The sequence below is a fragment of the Rhinolophus sinicus genome, chromosome 6 (assembly GCF_057876585.1).
Source record: "Rhinolophus sinicus isolate RSI-liver-muscle chromosome 6, RSI-T2T, whole genome shotgun sequence".
Taxonomy (NCBI): Eukaryota; Metazoa; Chordata; class Mammalia; order Chiroptera; family Rhinolophidae; genus Rhinolophus; species Rhinolophus sinicus.
In genome coordinates this window covers 36647452-36664897 of record NC_142506.1, presented here as the reverse complement: position 1 = coordinate 36664897, position 17446 = coordinate 36647452, and the positions used below count along the sequence as shown (strand labels likewise).

The 17446-nt window shown below is 40.0% G+C and overlaps 1 protein-coding gene across 2 annotated transcripts; it reads right to left on the bottom strand.

Annotated features, from left to right (window-relative positions):
* Positions 1-406: 406 nt before the first annotated feature.
* On the bottom strand, positions 407-17236 carry TP53INP1 (tumor protein p53 inducible nuclear protein 1). 2 transcript variants are annotated; one of them, XM_019713383.2, is made up of 5 exons: positions 17029-17236; positions 10312-10568; positions 9433-9790; positions 6324-6361; positions 5108-5245 (listed from the first exon to the last, which is right to left on the bottom strand). In XM_019713383.2, exons 2-4 carry the CDS (start codon positions 10421-10423, stop codon positions 6340-6342), a joined length of 492 nt encoding a protein of 163 aa, XP_019568942.1. In that variant the 5' UTR covers positions 10424-10568; positions 17029-17236; the 3' UTR covers positions 5108-5245; positions 6324-6339. The 2 variants fall into 2 exon arrangements, with proteins under 2 accessions (XP_019568941.1, XP_019568942.1); XM_019713382.2 differs by lacking the exon at positions 6324-6361 and having other exon boundaries at positions 407-5245.
* Positions 17237-17446: the final 210 nt, after the last annotated feature.

The following is a 17446-nucleotide window of genomic DNA, read 5'->3' as shown; positions in this document are numbered from 1 at the left end:
ATGTATACCCATTTTAAGACAGGAAAAAACTATATTAAAATTGTAATACTCAATATATACCAATAACCAAAGATGAATACAAGTCATGTGTATACATTTTTTTTGGCACCCCCTGGTGTGTGTGTGTGTGTGTGTGTGTGTGTGTGTGTGTGTGTGTGTGTATAAACACAGATTTGTTGGAAGAAAAAGGAAAAGGTACTGCCTAGAAGTTACCCTCAAATTCACATTCACTTAAATGGTTATTTTAATATACTAATTTTACATAAGTTTTTTTAAAACCGTATTTAAAGTGCATATTAAACACATCTTTTGGGCAAGTAAAACTAAACAGCAAACATTTTAAATAAGATGTACCTAGTTTGAACATTAATGACCACAAAGAAAAAATAAGAGAATCTGACAAATATGAAGTTAGGACATTTTATTTACTGACAAATTAAAAACTGTAACTCCAGGTAATGCAAAATGCACCAATGAACCCAATTACAAAGAACTGGTGTTAACACACAATGTTTAAGCAATGCTACACTTATTTTTGGCAAAGTGCTGTATTGTTTAGTCTGTGTATAAAACTGACCAGCTATGAACTAATCAGTATAAAAATTTCTATAAAAACAGAAAAAAATTTAGACAGTGGCTCAAGAAAACAAGCTGCCATTTATGCATAGATTGATGTACAGTATATAACCTAACCAAATGTCCCTTTTTAGTTTTCAAGTTGTTGGAAAGAATTTGTGTCCAGAAACACATCATGAAGGCACATAGTACAATCTATAATACTCTTCAGTCTCTAGAACTGATGTTCTGCCCTTGAAAAGCAAATGTGTTCACAATTTTACTTGAGGAAAAACCAAAGCCACTTTTTTCTTTAAATAACACACACAATTATTGATTAAAGTTCCAAACTTCTGGAGGAAAATAAAACCAAAAAGCAAGCAAAATCACTCACACACATCAAGCCTGGAAACATACACATCTAACCTCCCCAAGTACTGGTTTGGTTTTTAGAAGTCCATCTAGAAAACAAATACTAAAACTTCAGGCAAATACAGAGCAAAACTGGGCATTTAACAATTACACAATTTTAAAAAAAAGTGTTAAGGAAAATTCTCAACAATATACAAAACATTATCCACTTAAGCTGCCTTCCTGGGAATAGTAACTTCTCCTCCCACATAAAGGATACTGTTGCAAATAGAAAAAGATATCCTTATCCATATGCTTTCTAGTACCTCTTTCTCCACCACAAACCACTGTAATTGGTGTCAAATTTCAAGTGCGGTTGGTACATGGCAAGGGTGACACCATTGAATTACGTTGGTTTTCTAAATAAAGCATTTTAAATAAAATTTTAAGCACTAAAATAAGTAGATAAGGATGCCATTTATAATGCATCAACATGGCTGATGGCAGTAAAACGATCCATGATAGTAGCCCAGCTTTGAAAAGGATTTAATCAGTATGTAGGGGCTTTATAAAATAAAAAGATATTTTTAAGGTAACACTACAAACATATGCAGTATCTCCAGTACAAGGAGCAGTCTCTTAACTGATTCTAAAAACAAAAACTAATACTTGGAAACTCTTCAACTTTCTCCACTAATCTATTTAAATTTAAATGTCTATCTTCAGTTGGAGTCCTTCATTTTATTTATTTATTGTTTTGTTTCCAACTCAAAGAAAATGAGGACAAGTAAGATTTTCTTCTTTGCTCTTTTCTCTTAGGATATAAAGACAATATATTTCCTTGAGGAGGAAGAGAAACAGCAAAGACAGATTAAACAAAAACGTAAAGATTACAAACCAGTGTACTACACAGATGTGAGAAGTAAAAGCAACAGGCAATGCTAAACAGGCCTCTTAAGTTTTAAGTAAACTGTCTTCTCACTAGAATCGAAGTACTGAGAACAGAGAAGGTATGTAAACAGGAACAGTTTGCATGGGAACTGGAAAAATGAACAGAAAATTAATGTAAAAAAAGCTCCCTGGAATAGCAAGTCAAAAATCCAATCACTTTGCACCTTCTGTGAAAAATCCCCCACCCAACCAACCATATAAATGCATTGCCACAGAAGATAAATAATGGATGGTTAATCTTCAACTTACAGTGCAGTACATAGTTCAATTACTTGAGGAAGAAAAAGTAATAAACATAGAATATACATAACATGTTTTAATAACAAACACACAAACTTTGAGAAACATGGTGCATTATAAAAACTAAGAAACTCAACCATGAGCACTGCTTGTGTGCACCACATAGTCCAAACTTTTTCCAAGTAACATTCTGCATTATCAGTTTAGAAACAGAGCACTAACTGCAGAAGGGCCTTCTTTCTCACTGCTTCAATTTTTAAGGAATACGCACTAGAGCACATCGTAAACCACTAATATTTACAACAGCAATAATAATTAACTTATAATAAATTGCATTTTGGCCGTGTTTCAAAGAATACTTAACAGGTCAACATCTTTCTGTATCATTATTAGTCTTGTGTCTTGCACATAGTAGATGCCTAACAAACATCTAATTACCAAGGACTTCAACTGAATTATGTAACCACTTTCTTCAGTTCTTACATGTGCCAGTTTTAGACAGAAACCACAGTATGATATCACAGACGGGGTGGTAGCCCTTACCCTGAAAAAGCATCCCAAAGACAAATCATTTGTCTTTCAGATACAAAGCATAAAAAAAAAAGGCCCAGATAAGGAAAACAAAAAGTTAATAACTGATAGAGATATAAATGCATTTAAGGTATCAGGAAAACTGGGAAAAAAAAAAAAAAAGGACCACTGCAGTTTTATATAGAAATCTGTTCACACTACCAAACAAATTCTCATGGCTGAACTTCTGTAGCTTGTGAGGTACTAACAACTTCCATGTAATATATGAAAAAAGAGACCCCCATGTATTCAGAGGTTTATATCCAGAAAACATTTAGCTGGCCTATTTTCAAGTTACCAACATACGGCCCTATAACACACGTGATGTAAAACATACACACCTCCATGAAAACTCTACCTTATCTCCCAACTCAGGTAAACACAAATAGTAACAAAATAACTTCTAGCTCATTTTGATAAATTTTTACAGACTTGGCCCCTAATTAGAAAACAAATAAATAAAGGGGTAGTTGAAATGGAGGGGGAATAAGAGAAGGGGGATCTAAACTCTTGTTCTACAGAGACATTCCTGGCACTTGATCAACGCCAGTGGAAGAACAACCTAACACCACCATCTAACTACGCTATTTGACCTCTTCTGACTCCAAACATCCCAGTCTAGTCAGAAAAGAGCACAGCTCTTCATTTTTTTAAAAAGTCTCCCATGGTTCCCTGCATCAAGCGGCTACAGGGTTACTGAGAAATACAATAATACTTCACATAACTATATGCTGTTTTTTCCCTTGAAACATTATAGAGACGTGTACTTATTGAATTAGAGTTGCAGAGGAGACGGAAAAAATAAACTTTGATTATGGTGATACTACTGTTCTGCCAGTATAATGTGCTTTGGATTGTAAATGTGCTTATCTAAATTTCAGAGGACATCGGTGAGTGTGGAAGGCTCAGTAAAATCCATCACAACTGCTAGAAAGTAAAGTGACTGGCTAGAGGTAAGACATAGATTTTCTCTGTCGAGTTAACTGGCTTCCATGTACACTGAATCCTGCACCCTGGCCTCATTAGCACTAACACTCTGAAAAACAGTTGTGGCAGAAAGATTGCCACAGGTCCCACCCCAATCACTAGATTCAGTAGAGAGGCGTTTGGAATTTCACACAAGGTTCAGTTCTGGATAGCCCCACTTCAAAACAGGATACAGTCCGCCCAACAACTGTTAGAAAGTTAACTATTACTGCTCTCCTGTTGGTGGAGGAAACAGAGACCAAAGTGGTTAAAGATTTTGTCTGATACCCGACTTAAAACAAAAAATGAAAACTCAAGGAAGCCAACCTGTCACTCTTCATTTAGACAACATGAAAAGATATCACCAGGAATTCCCCTTCATCTTTGCTTGCCACTTGCAGAACAGGCTCCATGGCAGAAGATTTATCACTATATTAGAAATAAAAAGCCTATCACGTTTCCCTTGGGCAGATATAAATATGAAGTTACTCAAGTGCCTGTGCAAGTACTTCTGAATTTATAGCTGATGTGAGGTGGTGAGTGGGCAGAGCTGGCAGGAAAGAATCCAAACAACTTAAAGAGTGGAGACTAATGGGTTAGTTATGGACATAGATTTTTCCAAATACAATTTCACAGGTTGAATGTAATCCCTGTGCACGCGAGACAAGTGTTTTGTCCCACGCTACCTGTGATGCCTGCACCACGTCCCCGTCACATCAGGACTGCTGAGCGCGCTGTTCACTAGCACTTCACGTACCTGACTGAGCTGCATGGCTTATTGGGGAAACCTACACACACATACGTCAAGTTTCCTTTCAAAAGAAAGTTCAGTCATAATCCCACTCTATCTATGGCAACTATATATAACCTGTTAATGCTCATGTTAGTGTGTAAAAATGTATTCGTTATATACAGAAAAGATTATCAAGTACTGGTCAATAAAGTGTATGGCTGACCCTGAGAATGAATTTTTGCTTACTCAAAAGATTGATTAAGTAATACAAAATAAAATGCAATTGAAAGATGCCTATTCTTGTACTTGGGAAGAAATGTCTTTAAAATGCCAACTCATGTATACTTTAATAGATTTAAAGACATCCCCAAATACCAAACACTATCATTGTATTGATATGTCTCCAAAAATATTCTGAAAAAATTTACAAAAAAGTAAATGTTAAGAGCAAGGCATTATGTGATATACAGCATGTAAATCTGGTTTTCAAGATAGTGTCTAAACACACTGGTAAAACTATGTGATTGGTCATCAGCTGGCTGTAAAGAGACAGCATCTTCAGCATCCAAGCACACACATCCACACACATGCACAAACCAAGAGAAACCAACCAACCAAACTTGAAATTCTTAGTAATTGTACTGACGTGGGCTGGGCTGATGGACAGCCCAGCCGTTGTGTTTGACTTGCCGCGAGTGGCAATCCCTGGTAAGATTTTGGCGACGAAGGCTATTTCTGTTTAGAGACTGTCTTTCACTGTGTTCTTTTATCCACTGGGAAGGGCGAAAGCTCTTGGGTTGTTCCAGAAAAGTGGTATGAGCAGCAACAGCTGCAACATAGCAGTGAATGTGCTGCCGCATTTCATTTTGAGCATCCACTCTGAAACAAAAAAATGGGGATGTATTAAATAACAGAGTATGTTATCAATGAAATTGAAAAAGTTACTTATCAATTCAACTTGCCATACTAATTTGTTTATGGTTGAATGAGACCTTAAGTGTCTCATGGCTGACAGACAAATTTATATTTTGTAACCACACTGACTGATAATGGTGGAAAGGAGAAGCCAACTTTTAATAGAAGTAAGTAGACTATTTTTTAAAAATGCTTTACACTTTGAGTGAATTTCAATTACAAAGCAAACACATTTATATAGGCTTTTCTGGGAGGGAAACTAACATTTACTGAGTATCTGCATTTGCCAAGTGTTTTGCAAATATTATGTATTTTAATTCTCACCATAATCTTAAAAGGAAGTTTTACTGATCAGAAAGCTAAGGCTCAGAGATGTTAAGGTCATAATTATTAACTGACTCAAAAAGGAGTCTAACAGATCTTACTCCAAAGACCATGGTTATGAATCAGGGTGAATAATGGTGTCCTGTGCCAACAGCACCTTCACAGACGTTTGCTATCTATAAGTAAAATGTTCTAGGAAACAGGTTTACATCTGTACTTAATAGAAATATGCATAAAGAAATTCTACTCATTTAACACTTTTCTAGTAAGAAGCCTACCTGCTTATTATTTATATTACAACAAGACACATTTTGGAATGGCATTTGCATAGCAATGTTATAAAGATCCTTGGAGAAAACATAATCTTAAAATATGGCTACAAACTATACGATTGTTATGTTTTCTATCTTAAAAGCTAATCAAATAGGATAGATCTAAACTATATTAACATGTAACATAAAGAGTTTTAAAATTCTTAAGGGTTATTTTACACAGGAAGGGCAGTTATATATTCTGCCTATAATCACTAGAGGAAAAAGACTATTATTTTTTAATATATATTTTTAAACAGTAAAATCAAAACAGGTCATATTAAGAAACTAATAAAGAGAAGTTAAAATAGAGACAATGGTTTTTAAAAGGTGGGCACCTTGAGTCCTTAGCTTCCCTGCTCAGACTGAGAACACATATCACACAGTCTCAAAGGGAATATACTTACTCTGTGCCAGTGAGTCTTATAAGCAGCTTTTCCTGGCCCTACAAATGTTAAATGGTGAACTATTAAATCACTAGTAAGATTTAAAATGCTCTTTAATTTTACTGTTAGGATGTGGTCAACTTTTCTTTATTTTTAACTGGTTTACTATATGGGTCATTAAAGGCACGTATTACTTAATTTAAGATTATGACAGTATGTAAACTTTCACAAACAATATTTATAAAGGCTAAAATGCAATAAAACGCACACTCTGAAGCTCATTTATAATTATGAAGCATCATACTTTTTTTGTTGTACTATCTCCAAGGATAGACAGAATGGAAATGATCTAACTTTTGAAAGACACGATTTATTTCCTGCTCAGAAAATACAGATATTTACTACATAAGTGTTCTCCTAATCAGGATAACACCTAATTTCTGTCATTATTTAGTGGGCCTTACTTATAAGAATTTCAAATCTAAAAATAAGGATGTGAAAACATTTTTCAGTTATTATTAAACTATAATTTGCAGTACTTTCTTATGTTCAGAAAGAATTCATATGAAGTTAAATGTGTTCTTTTAATCGTGATATACAGAAAAGCAGATTTTTTTTTTCCCCCCAACCAACTGAGCCATCTGGGAGCTCAGCAGCAGCTCAGCTCAAGGTGCCATGTTCAATTTTAGTTGCAGAGGGCGCTGCCCACCATCCCTTGCGGGAGTCGAGGAATTGAACTGGCAACCTTGTGGGTTGAGAGCCCACTGGCCCATGTGGGAATTGAATCGGCAGCCTTCGGAGTTAGGAGCATGGAGCTCTAACCGCCTGAGCCACCGGGCCACCGGGCCAGCCAGAAAAGCAGGTATTTAACTAACCTATATGTTATATCAAAACAAAACAAGATACAAAAACAAACAAGATATAAAAAATGACATTCTCACTGCATCAAAACTGCAAACACAATAACAGATGCAGTGCAAGGTCCTGGACTGGATGCTGGTTTGGATAAGTTAGATGAAATATTCTGGGCTCCAGTGAGGAAATTTGAGTATGGGTTAGTAGATGAAGTGAAATTTTACTAAAAAAAAAGAAGGAAGAAAAAGGTGGAGATCATCACCTAAAGAAGCCGATTATAAAATAATATATGCAGCTTGATCCCATTTAGGTTAAAAATGGTATGTGTGTAGCTATGCGCACACACGTGCATGGACACATGCAGAAAGAACAATGTGGAAGAATATGCCCTACAGTCTTAACAGTATTCAGCTTTGGGTAGTGAGAATGTCATTTTAAGTTTTTGCATATTTTCATTTTCTAATTTTCTGCAATGCATATGTACTGCTTCTCTAATATTATTTACAAAGTACACACACACACACTTTACTGAAAAATATACAAACGCCAGTAAGTTTAAAGTGACTATTAATCACACTAAATTCTTGAATGGAATTCCTCAGAGGTGAGCTCAGAATCAGGAAGAACTTTTAAGAACTGAAAAATTGATATGAATCAACTATAAAGCAATTAAATCAATATCACCTCCAAAAAATTATATTGTAAATTTTTGTTGGAATGCCTGAAATACTGACCTCTTGATATACTTACAGTGCTGAAAAAAGAGCCAGTTAAAGTTAACATTTCCCATTAGAGATCTTACCCAGTAGAAAGCGTGGGTAACTATATAAGGAAATTGTTTTTCAATTTGGTACAAGCATATGCATATGTTTATCTTCATTCAAAATAATCTATTAGGTTGGTGCAAAAGTAATTGCAGTTTAAAAGGTTAGAAATAATTGCAAAACTGCAATTACTTTTGCACCAACCTAATACAATACTGAGATACGAAGTGCAGCAAATTCTGGTAAACAAATTAATGAGCTGCCTAGGCTTTGTTTATATTTGGCAAACAGGAAATAGCAGAAGATACAATGGTCTAGTCAGTAGAGTCAGGGCCCCGACAATGCAAAAAGAGGTCCTTTAGACAACAGCACTAACCACAGGAATATTTTGAATCACTCCAAAGAATCGAATTCACCTGTACCCTTAACAGTTATTAAGGGAATTAAGGCAGTGCCAGCATTCCCAAAATACTTTAACACCATGAGGAATCTTCTACTAACGTGCATCAGGGACTAGACAGACTTTGAGCTAATTAACACAGCCATAAGCTTTGTTTTAGTGGGTGGCAACAATCCTGGATACGTTCTCTGGATAAAGGCCACAGAATGTCCATAAGTTTGCTTAGGAACATATGAAACTTCACTGACCAGGCACTTTCCCTGAACTTTTCCAGGCCCTCAACCCATTTGCTATTGAAACAGAGCCCCTCAGACTACTTGGGACCCCCATACAACAAAATATTGTTTGAGTGTGAAATCTTTCCTCTGTAAGGCAGAAAACAACTCTTTGAGCAACATGTTTTGGTAAAACTGCCATTTACTTCATGCTTAAGATTTCTCAGGTTTTCAAGGTTAAGTGTCATTTGATGTGACCTAGCTAGGGCTATGTGGAAGAAAATACAAGTTTTATTTTAAGACATACTATTCTTGTCGAATTTGATATCCTCAAATAATCCAGTCTGTAAAGTGCCAGAGTTATATTCTAAGATACTTAGCAGAAATGCCAATTATTACTTTCCATTCAGTAGCAGAATATTGTGAGATGGCTCTCCATTACATAACTGGAGTGTGCTACAATTCTTGTTTTCTTTTTTTGTCGCAGTCAGTATCTTATATTTGAACGTCATTTGTTTCCTACAAAATCATCATCTTCCCTTGTGTTTACCATTTGAAAATCACTCAACATTTAAAAGGTTTTAAAAGGTTCTGCAAAATAACAAATATATGTGTATCTATATATACATATACAGAGAAAATGTGGTAAAATGTTAACAAGTGCTTTGAAGACAATAAAACAGATTAAGAGGATACAGAACTAACTTTTTTAAAAATCTAAAATGAACAAATTTTTTATACCATCAACTGCCTTGTGCACTATGCATATACTTTCATAAATCTCTAACAAGATTCTTTTGCATCTTCTAAAAACTTAGCTTGGAATTATAGTAGAAATCAATAAAATGCATTCTAAACAGACTGCCTGTGGAGCGAATAAGATACTTGTGACTTACCTGGGACTACTAGGGTTATGAAATTCGTCAGTCCCACAGCTGGCCTCATTGAGACCAGGGCAGGAGTTATGCACAGCATAGACAGACATGCTGGGATGTTCGATGAGAAGGTTTTCCATAGGACTAGTCTCCACCTTGATAGTGGTTAATCCACCTGCAGTAAAACACGGGGGAGGGGTGATAAACCAGCTCTCCTCCATTGGGCAGGATTCGAACTGAAGGAAACAGGAATCACTTGTATCAGCCAAGCACTCAAGAGATGCAGGTAAACAGGAAAAGACTGAAGGATGCTCAGTAGGTGACCCTTCACTGATGTCTTCTTCCTCGTCTTCTGCTGCTGACAAACCAGTGCAAGTGTCTAGATCAGAGTCCACGTGAGTTGTTGATGTCCCACAGGAGGATGAATATCACATTCAGAGCACGGAAAAAGAAGAGATGCTACTATTAGCTGATGCTCACATTCCTCCCTTTATTTAGGTCAGAAACAAAACCATTTTCATTCACTTACAATAAATATAAAATAACTTCTGAGTATTTTATGTGTGTGGTGTATCACTATGGAACAGATTATAGTGGCTTTGCAGGAATCGTTTTCAGACTGTTCCAGTCTACTGAGTAAAAATATGAGTCCTATCAGTTACTGTGTGTCTAGTATGAGGGTTTTCTATTAAAGTGCCCCTGATTTGATCAGCATGTAAGAGTTGTAGAACTGGGAAATCTGATGTCAATCAATTTCACAGGCTGCAATTTCCTGCAATTTTTTAAAGACAAATTCTTGTTTATTTACTTTTAAGGCTTAAAAACCTTCAAAGTTACTGATTTACCAAGATGCAAGCGTTTCCACTTTTGCTGTGATGATTAATGGCAGAGAATAATTACCTATGAAGTCAACAAGAATCCATTCATCATCTTCTTTCTCACTAAATTCTGGTTCTTGGTTGGAAGCAGTATTGACTTCACCCACAAACATTTTATTCAGTCTCTGGAACATTGTTAAGGCAAGATTGAGACTTTGACTGGATATCTTTATAGTTGATATTTCAAAATCCTGTCTTCAGTCAGCCTGATGGCACCAACAGGACAGTAAAGTGCACAAGGTGCTTATTCAACTTAAGTGAGAAGAATCAGTCATTCCCCTAAAATAAAACAGAAAAAGGAGGTTATTTCAAATCAGCATCTCTTTCCATAATATGTGTGCTTTTAAAAGTACACATACACATTCTCTCTCTCTCTCTCTCTCTTTCATTCATACACACACACACACACACACACACCCTTAGAAGAAAGCACATGACTTAGCCTTCAGCTACAGCTGTTCTCTTCCTATAGGAGTCAAACACAAAAAATGCAGTACCTATTATTTACAAAACATTATGAATGAGTACACAAACACAACCTGTAAGTATATTAAAATGTGAAACAAAAGTGAAGGAGTTGGTTCTTTTTCAGATCTGTGCTTTTATAAAGGATAAATCTGAATAATGTATTTCAAACTGCAATACTGCTTTTTTGTTAGAGGAGCAAAAACTAGATATTAACAGTCTTGCTATATGATATTCAATCGCCCAGAAGGCTGCCAAATGAACCCAGCAATAATACTGGGTGACCACAGTTCTGCCAGGCCCTCGTCTTTCCTTGGCTCATTTTCTATCGTGCTCTGTACTTATTGTATATGACTGTAACCATACATAATTACATTTAAAATCTTTAAGTACAGCATACTTTGACCTTCAGAACAATTCCTACAGCTGGCATGAAGAAATTTACACTGTAGAAAACTAAGGTGGACAGTGACTAGAAGTGGTAACCATTCACCGTGTAGTAAGTAGCAAGCAGTTGGTGCTGTAGTCAGTATGCCTGGGTTCAGTGCTGGCTCTGCTGCTTATGCCCTTTATGAACTAGGAAGTTACACTACTTTAGTTCCACCTCATGGAGTTCTGGTGAGTTCTAAATGAGGAACCCCAGCCTTGTCTGATCTTATTCCAGAGTTCCAGATTTATATGTTGTCTTGACGGGCATATCAAACCTAACACATACCAAAGAGAACTTTTAATTTCCCCCCACAATCTTACTTACACACTATCCTTCATCCCTTGTCAGTTAGGAGAAGCAGCAGCATTCAGCAGTTATTCAGGCCCCAAACCTAGCAGTTACCCTTGACTTCTAGAACTCTACCATCCCCACCATACTCCGTATCCAACCCCTCACCCAACTATCAGCAAGTCCTGTTGACTTTAGCTGCATGTACGGCTTGAATCCGCCTACTTCTCTACCACTCTTATCCTAGTTGAAGCCAACCTGGTGTCTCTCCAGACTGCCAATCACCACCTCCTAGACGGCCTCCCTGATCCTATTCTTGTAATGAGATAATGCAGGCACTTCCTGGCAAGGCACTTGGTACAAAGTACTCAGTCAATGTCAACTATTCTCCAAATACTTATTATCACCGATTATGCATCAGGTGTATGCTAAGCGCAGGGAAGACAGCAGAGAATAAGGCCCGCCCATGGCAAGTGTAACAACCCAGTGTGATATATGCCATGGAAGGAGAAGTACTGGGTGTTCCTCAGATCTATGCAGGCAGAAGTCAAGGAAGGACTCCTGAAAGAAACGACTTTAATCTTGAGTGACTGAGATGATCAAGAATAGAGAAACGAGGGGCGGCCGATGGCTCATTTGGTTAGAACGTGGGCTCTGAACAAAGGGGTTGCCGGTTCAATTCCCACATGGGCAGTGGGCTGTGCCCTCCACAACTACATTGAAGACAAGGAGCATTGAGCTTCGGGAGGGGTGGCGGTATGGCTAAGTCATTTAGAGCGTGAGCTGTCAACAACAAGGTTGTCAGTTCAATTCCCGCATGGGATGGGCTGTGCCCCCTGCAACTAAAGATTGAAAACGGCAATGGACTTGGAGCTGAGCTGCGCCCTCCACAACTAGATTGAAGGACTACTTGGAGCTGGGCCCTGCAGAAACACACCATTCCCCAATATTCCCCAATAAAATTTATTAAAAAAAAAAAGAGGAAGGGAAAGAAGGACACTGGAAACCTGCAGTTGAGTGAGAATGTGGCACATTTGGTATGGCTCAAGATTCAGACAGTCATGAGGATATGCTGGGGGCACTAAGTGGGGAGCCAGAAGTTAAGGGGAGGGAAAAGTTAAGGATGACCCAAGTTTATGGCTTGGCAACTGGGAGGATGGTGGGACTGTTTAGTGGGAAAGGAAAACTGCAGGCTGGGCATTTTGGACAGGCTGAGTCTGGGAAGTCTGCAAGTGCCACATTTGTAGATGCCTAGGAGGCAGCTAAATACAAGGCTTTGGAGCTGAAGAGCATGGTCTCCGCCAGGGGCACAGACTTGGGAGTTGTCAACACAAAGGGGAGGACAGAAACCCTAAGTGTGGATGAGGCCACCCAGGGAAGGTGAAAAGCACCGTGCTAAACTTCTTTTTCTTACGAGCATCAACATTGAATCCGTAACTTCAGACTTCTGACATTTCATTTTCAAAATGATCATCTTTAGCTGTAAATGTAGTTAAAATCTGTAGCTGATGAGATTCCTGGTTTAATTCTTTAGGTACAAATTGGACTGCTACAGTTGTTTGGCACGCTACTATGTGAAGTACTATAAATGTGGGTTCAAATTAATGACGTTTGAACACTTTTGTGGTCACATCCATCATCCTCACCCATTAAATATTAAAATCGGGTAAACAGGAAGTATCACTTGCATAACAAGTCTTCCTGAAACCCTTCTGGAAAGCAACATGGCAAAATCGTGAAGGCTGGTGCTCTAGTATGAGAATTCAAATTCAGCTTTATGTTTCATATAAAAGAAATTAGAAGAAAAGTGGGCTGTGTAGTTTGTTTGACCTATTGTGGTGTGACAGTTATATTCCAAAAGATGAACTATCACAAGATCTGATGTAAATAGAGGTTCTGAACATATAAGCTAGGAGGGAAAAAAGATTATTTTCAAAGTCCCTTTCTCATTTTTCTTAAATTATGAAGGTTATATTGGCTCCAAGTAAATTTCTGTGTATTGAACCAATAAGGGACTAATCCGAGTTCTCCAGAACACAGGGCTGCACCTCCACAGAGAAGGGGAGCAACCCCCAGGGGAACACTTGCTTGTGCTGAATGAGCACCTTGTCCCCTAATTGTGATGCCACATGAAGGATTGTCACTAGGGCCCAGTCCAGATAAGTGGCAGCTACAATGCCGAAAACATTGCGGAGGCCACTGAAGATAGGCAGCTGTGGTTCCTAGCTGCAAACTGCCTCTTTTGGCTACAGCTCCAAACCCACAGGATGAAAGCCAGCTTATCTGGGAACATATACAACTCTGTCACAGGAAAAGGTGTCTCCGGAGGAGCTTTCCATGGGGCAGCAGAAGTCAATCTTCATTTGGTTTCCTGCAGTCAGAGGCTGCCTCCTGATGTCCCATGTCTCCTACAAGGGCAACCAACCTTAGGTGCGCAACGTGCAGGAGCCAAGCCAGGCAAGAGAAGAGCTCATCCTCATCTCTCCTGACTCGCTGTTGGTATTTACATGATACACCTGTTGAAGCCCCAGGGGAAGGACACAGAATGGAGTCTTGCCTGTCTTCCCAATGACCCAGGGACTATCCCTACACAGTCACTGCTACTCTTGACCTTTGCTCCTGCCAAAACATGCAGGCTTTCCATGGGGCTAGTTCTATGTGGAGCTAAAACGCAAAGCAGAACAGACTTCACTTTTCACTACCACTGACTTTTTGATATTCACATCTCTAGGGCAATGATAAAAGTAAAGTGAAAATTCCTAAGAGGACAAATCTACAAATACAGCTCTGGAATTTAGCAAAGAAGGCTAGGTAGGGCAGCGCTGCTCTTCTTTGGGGCACCTGCAAACTTTCCATGTACCCAACCTCAGCTGGGTAGTCTCACCCCAGTGTAGAAAAGAAACAAAGTGTCTGTCTGGGCCCCAGCATTTCAAGAAGGCAGCTTTGTCTGTTCTCCTGGCTCAAAATACCTCCAACCCTCCCTTTAAAAAATGTCTTTTTCATTATAATATGAATGAAACCCCCTTATAGAAAATAGCTATTATTCCATGTCTTGTTGCAACCACTATTAGTATATTGTGCATTTTCCTCTAGCTTCTTTTTCTACACATAAGAAACTTTTTATCATTAGTCGTAGTCTAGTGAATGCACAATTTTGTATACTGCTTTGTTACTCAACATTTTATCATCAATATGCCTGTTACTACATGAATAGAAATGCTGTGTGCGCCAAGAAAGGCAGCTGAGTTGAATACTTATGGGGAAGAGCACTCTAGTTTGAGAACTTAGAAAAGGAATTGCTAGTATGGAAGAGCTTATTCGTACAAATTAGTTTCTCATTTTTGAGATAGCACCAACCTAGAGGCAAGGTGGCTCTGGGGTTAGCCTGCTGTGTTTGAAATCTTGGCTCTGCTACTTGCAACTTGTGTGAACTTAGGATATTTAGTAACTTCTTGGTGCCTCAGTTTTCTCACCCCTAAAATGGGAATGGTAGTGCCAATGTGAGGATTAAGTGTGTATCATTTAGAATGTGCCTGGTACATAGCAGGCACCAGTAAATATTAACCACAAGTTCATTCCAAGCCAGTTGTCGACTGTGAGCAAGTGATTTAGTATCTTTGAGTCTGAGTGGTCTATATCTGCAAAATGTTTTTATAATTAGAGCTACAATTTACTGAATGCTTATTATATATGCCAGGGACTTGAGGTACTTATTAGTCCCGCTGTACTAATAAAGAAACTGAGGCTCAGAAATTAAATAACTTTCTCAAAAGTGACAGAGCCATTCAGGGGTGGAGCCGGCATTAGAGCCTAAGTGTATCCGGTTCCAAGTACCTTGCTTTTCCCTGCACATGATCTCTCCAGCTGCTTCCAGACTTAGTTGGTTTTAACTGCCAGTAGGCGGCTCCAAAAACATAAAAAAAAAAAAAAATCCCACAACTTTGATGATCTAACTTCTATGTGTACAGTTGTGGCTTCTTGACAGTTTTGAAATATCAGGTGGGTAAACTAACACATCTTCATTGAAAAATGGCCTCAAAATTACCTTTCTCTATATCCCAGCCTCTCTCACTAGTTTAGAAAAATAAATATGCTGATTTGAGTAATTTAAAATCGATTTTACACTGCAGAAAAACCAAGCAAGAAAGTTGTCTTTGCTTGTTCCACTTGGACCCTTATTCAACTAGCTACAAGACGGTTATTCTCCTAGGGACCTACCCCTGTCGGCCTGGAGGATGAGTGACAGTGGACAGACTTCAGTAAGTGGTAATTCATAGCCTGTTGACCTTGAATTTTGAAAATAGGGCCATTCCCAAGAGAAATATGAGGGAGCATTCACAGAAACAAACAAAAGATAGGATGAAAAAACAAGAGACCTTGGTCATAGAAATTAGTAAGGTCCTGGGTCCAGGCAGGAGCCTTTGAAAATTATGCTGCCAGTTCAGAATTATAGTAGCTGCGACTTAAAATCAACAGGTTCCCAAGTGCTTTTCACATTTGCAATGAAAAATGTATTTCAATTACCAAGCAAGTGATTTCAGGATCTCGGGTACCTCATTATTACTTCTGTTCAATGATCCCATGAGTCACTTCTCCCCCCTTTCCCCAAAACTTTGTGTTTAGAAAAAGCTCTTTTAGCAACGAATGTCCAAGTCCTTGGAAGCTAGACAGAAAAGGGTTCTTCCTTAATCTACTGTAAATTGGAATTAACACAGAACAATAATGAGCAGATATAACTGGGAAATACAATAAAAATGAGGCACCTCCACCTAAAATTCATGTGCATCTCTGAAAGAGAAAACACCATTTCCTTTTAATTGGCTGTGTGGCCTTGAGTAAGTTACTCAAACTCTCTGGGCCTCAGGTTGCATATCCATAAGACAATACAGTAAAGCCCTCAGCATACGGTAGTACGGTATATGGTACATCGTAAACGCTCAATCAGCGTAATTAAAATAATTATACTGGGCAAGTAAAGTTCTCTTTCCAGAGGTACAACCTCAACTATTGATGTGTAGGAGCCAGCAGGTTCAGGGAACATGCCACGGACAGACGGATACTTAAGCGCCGCTCGATGGGTTCCCGAGGGCCGCAGAGCTCACGGTGCTACCGACCGCGCCCCTGGGTCAGGAGGGTTGGCGGAGGGGTGAGGAGCGCAGGGCCGCGGACTGGGACTGAAGCGTCCCGGGGCGGTGGCCAAGAGCCCCCGTCCAACGGCAGAGTGCAGGAGGTGGAGTGGAGGGAAGTGAGGAGGAGGAGGAGGTCCCGCCGCGGCCAGGAAAACAGGCCACGCTCAGGGGAGGAGGCAGAAACCAAACACCCAACCGCCGCCCCGCGCCGGGGCTCGGCCCGGCCCAGGTCTGCGCGGCCGCCTTGGTCCGCACCAGGGGACACAGGGCCAGCAGAGAGGGTGGGCGGTGCGGCGGCAGCGCGGAGAGGAAGCCGGAGACCGAAGCGCGCAAGGATGGCTGCCAGAGGGCAGGGCGCGCGGGTCGGGGCAGCGCCGCCAGTGCGACCAGAACTAGCGGACTCGGCCCCAGCCCCACCCGCACTTACGTGGGCCGGACCTGCAGCGCAGACGGCGGCGAAGCAGCAGGCGCCTGGCTCGGTGGTGCCCAGCGGCACGGGCGGCGTGGGGCTGCTGAGGTAGCTGCGGCTCCCCGGACGCTGGGCGCAGGGCCCGGCCAGCCCTCCTGTTGCTGCGCCGCTGGCCGCTGGCGGCCCGTCCTGCTCCTTTTGTTGTTGTGCAGCGCTGGGAACAGCTGATCGGCCGCTCGGCACGCCCCGCCGCCCCGCCCCGGGGCTGCGCCAGGCCCGGCCCCACCAATCCGCGGCGCGGGGGCCCCGGGGCCGCCCTGCGAGAGGTTGTCACTAACGCACGTGACCTGGCTCCTAGCCTGGAGACGCTCTTAAGTTAGAAACAAGCCCGGGCAACAAAAGCCGGTTGCGGAGGGGAGACCAGAGGGGCAAGCTG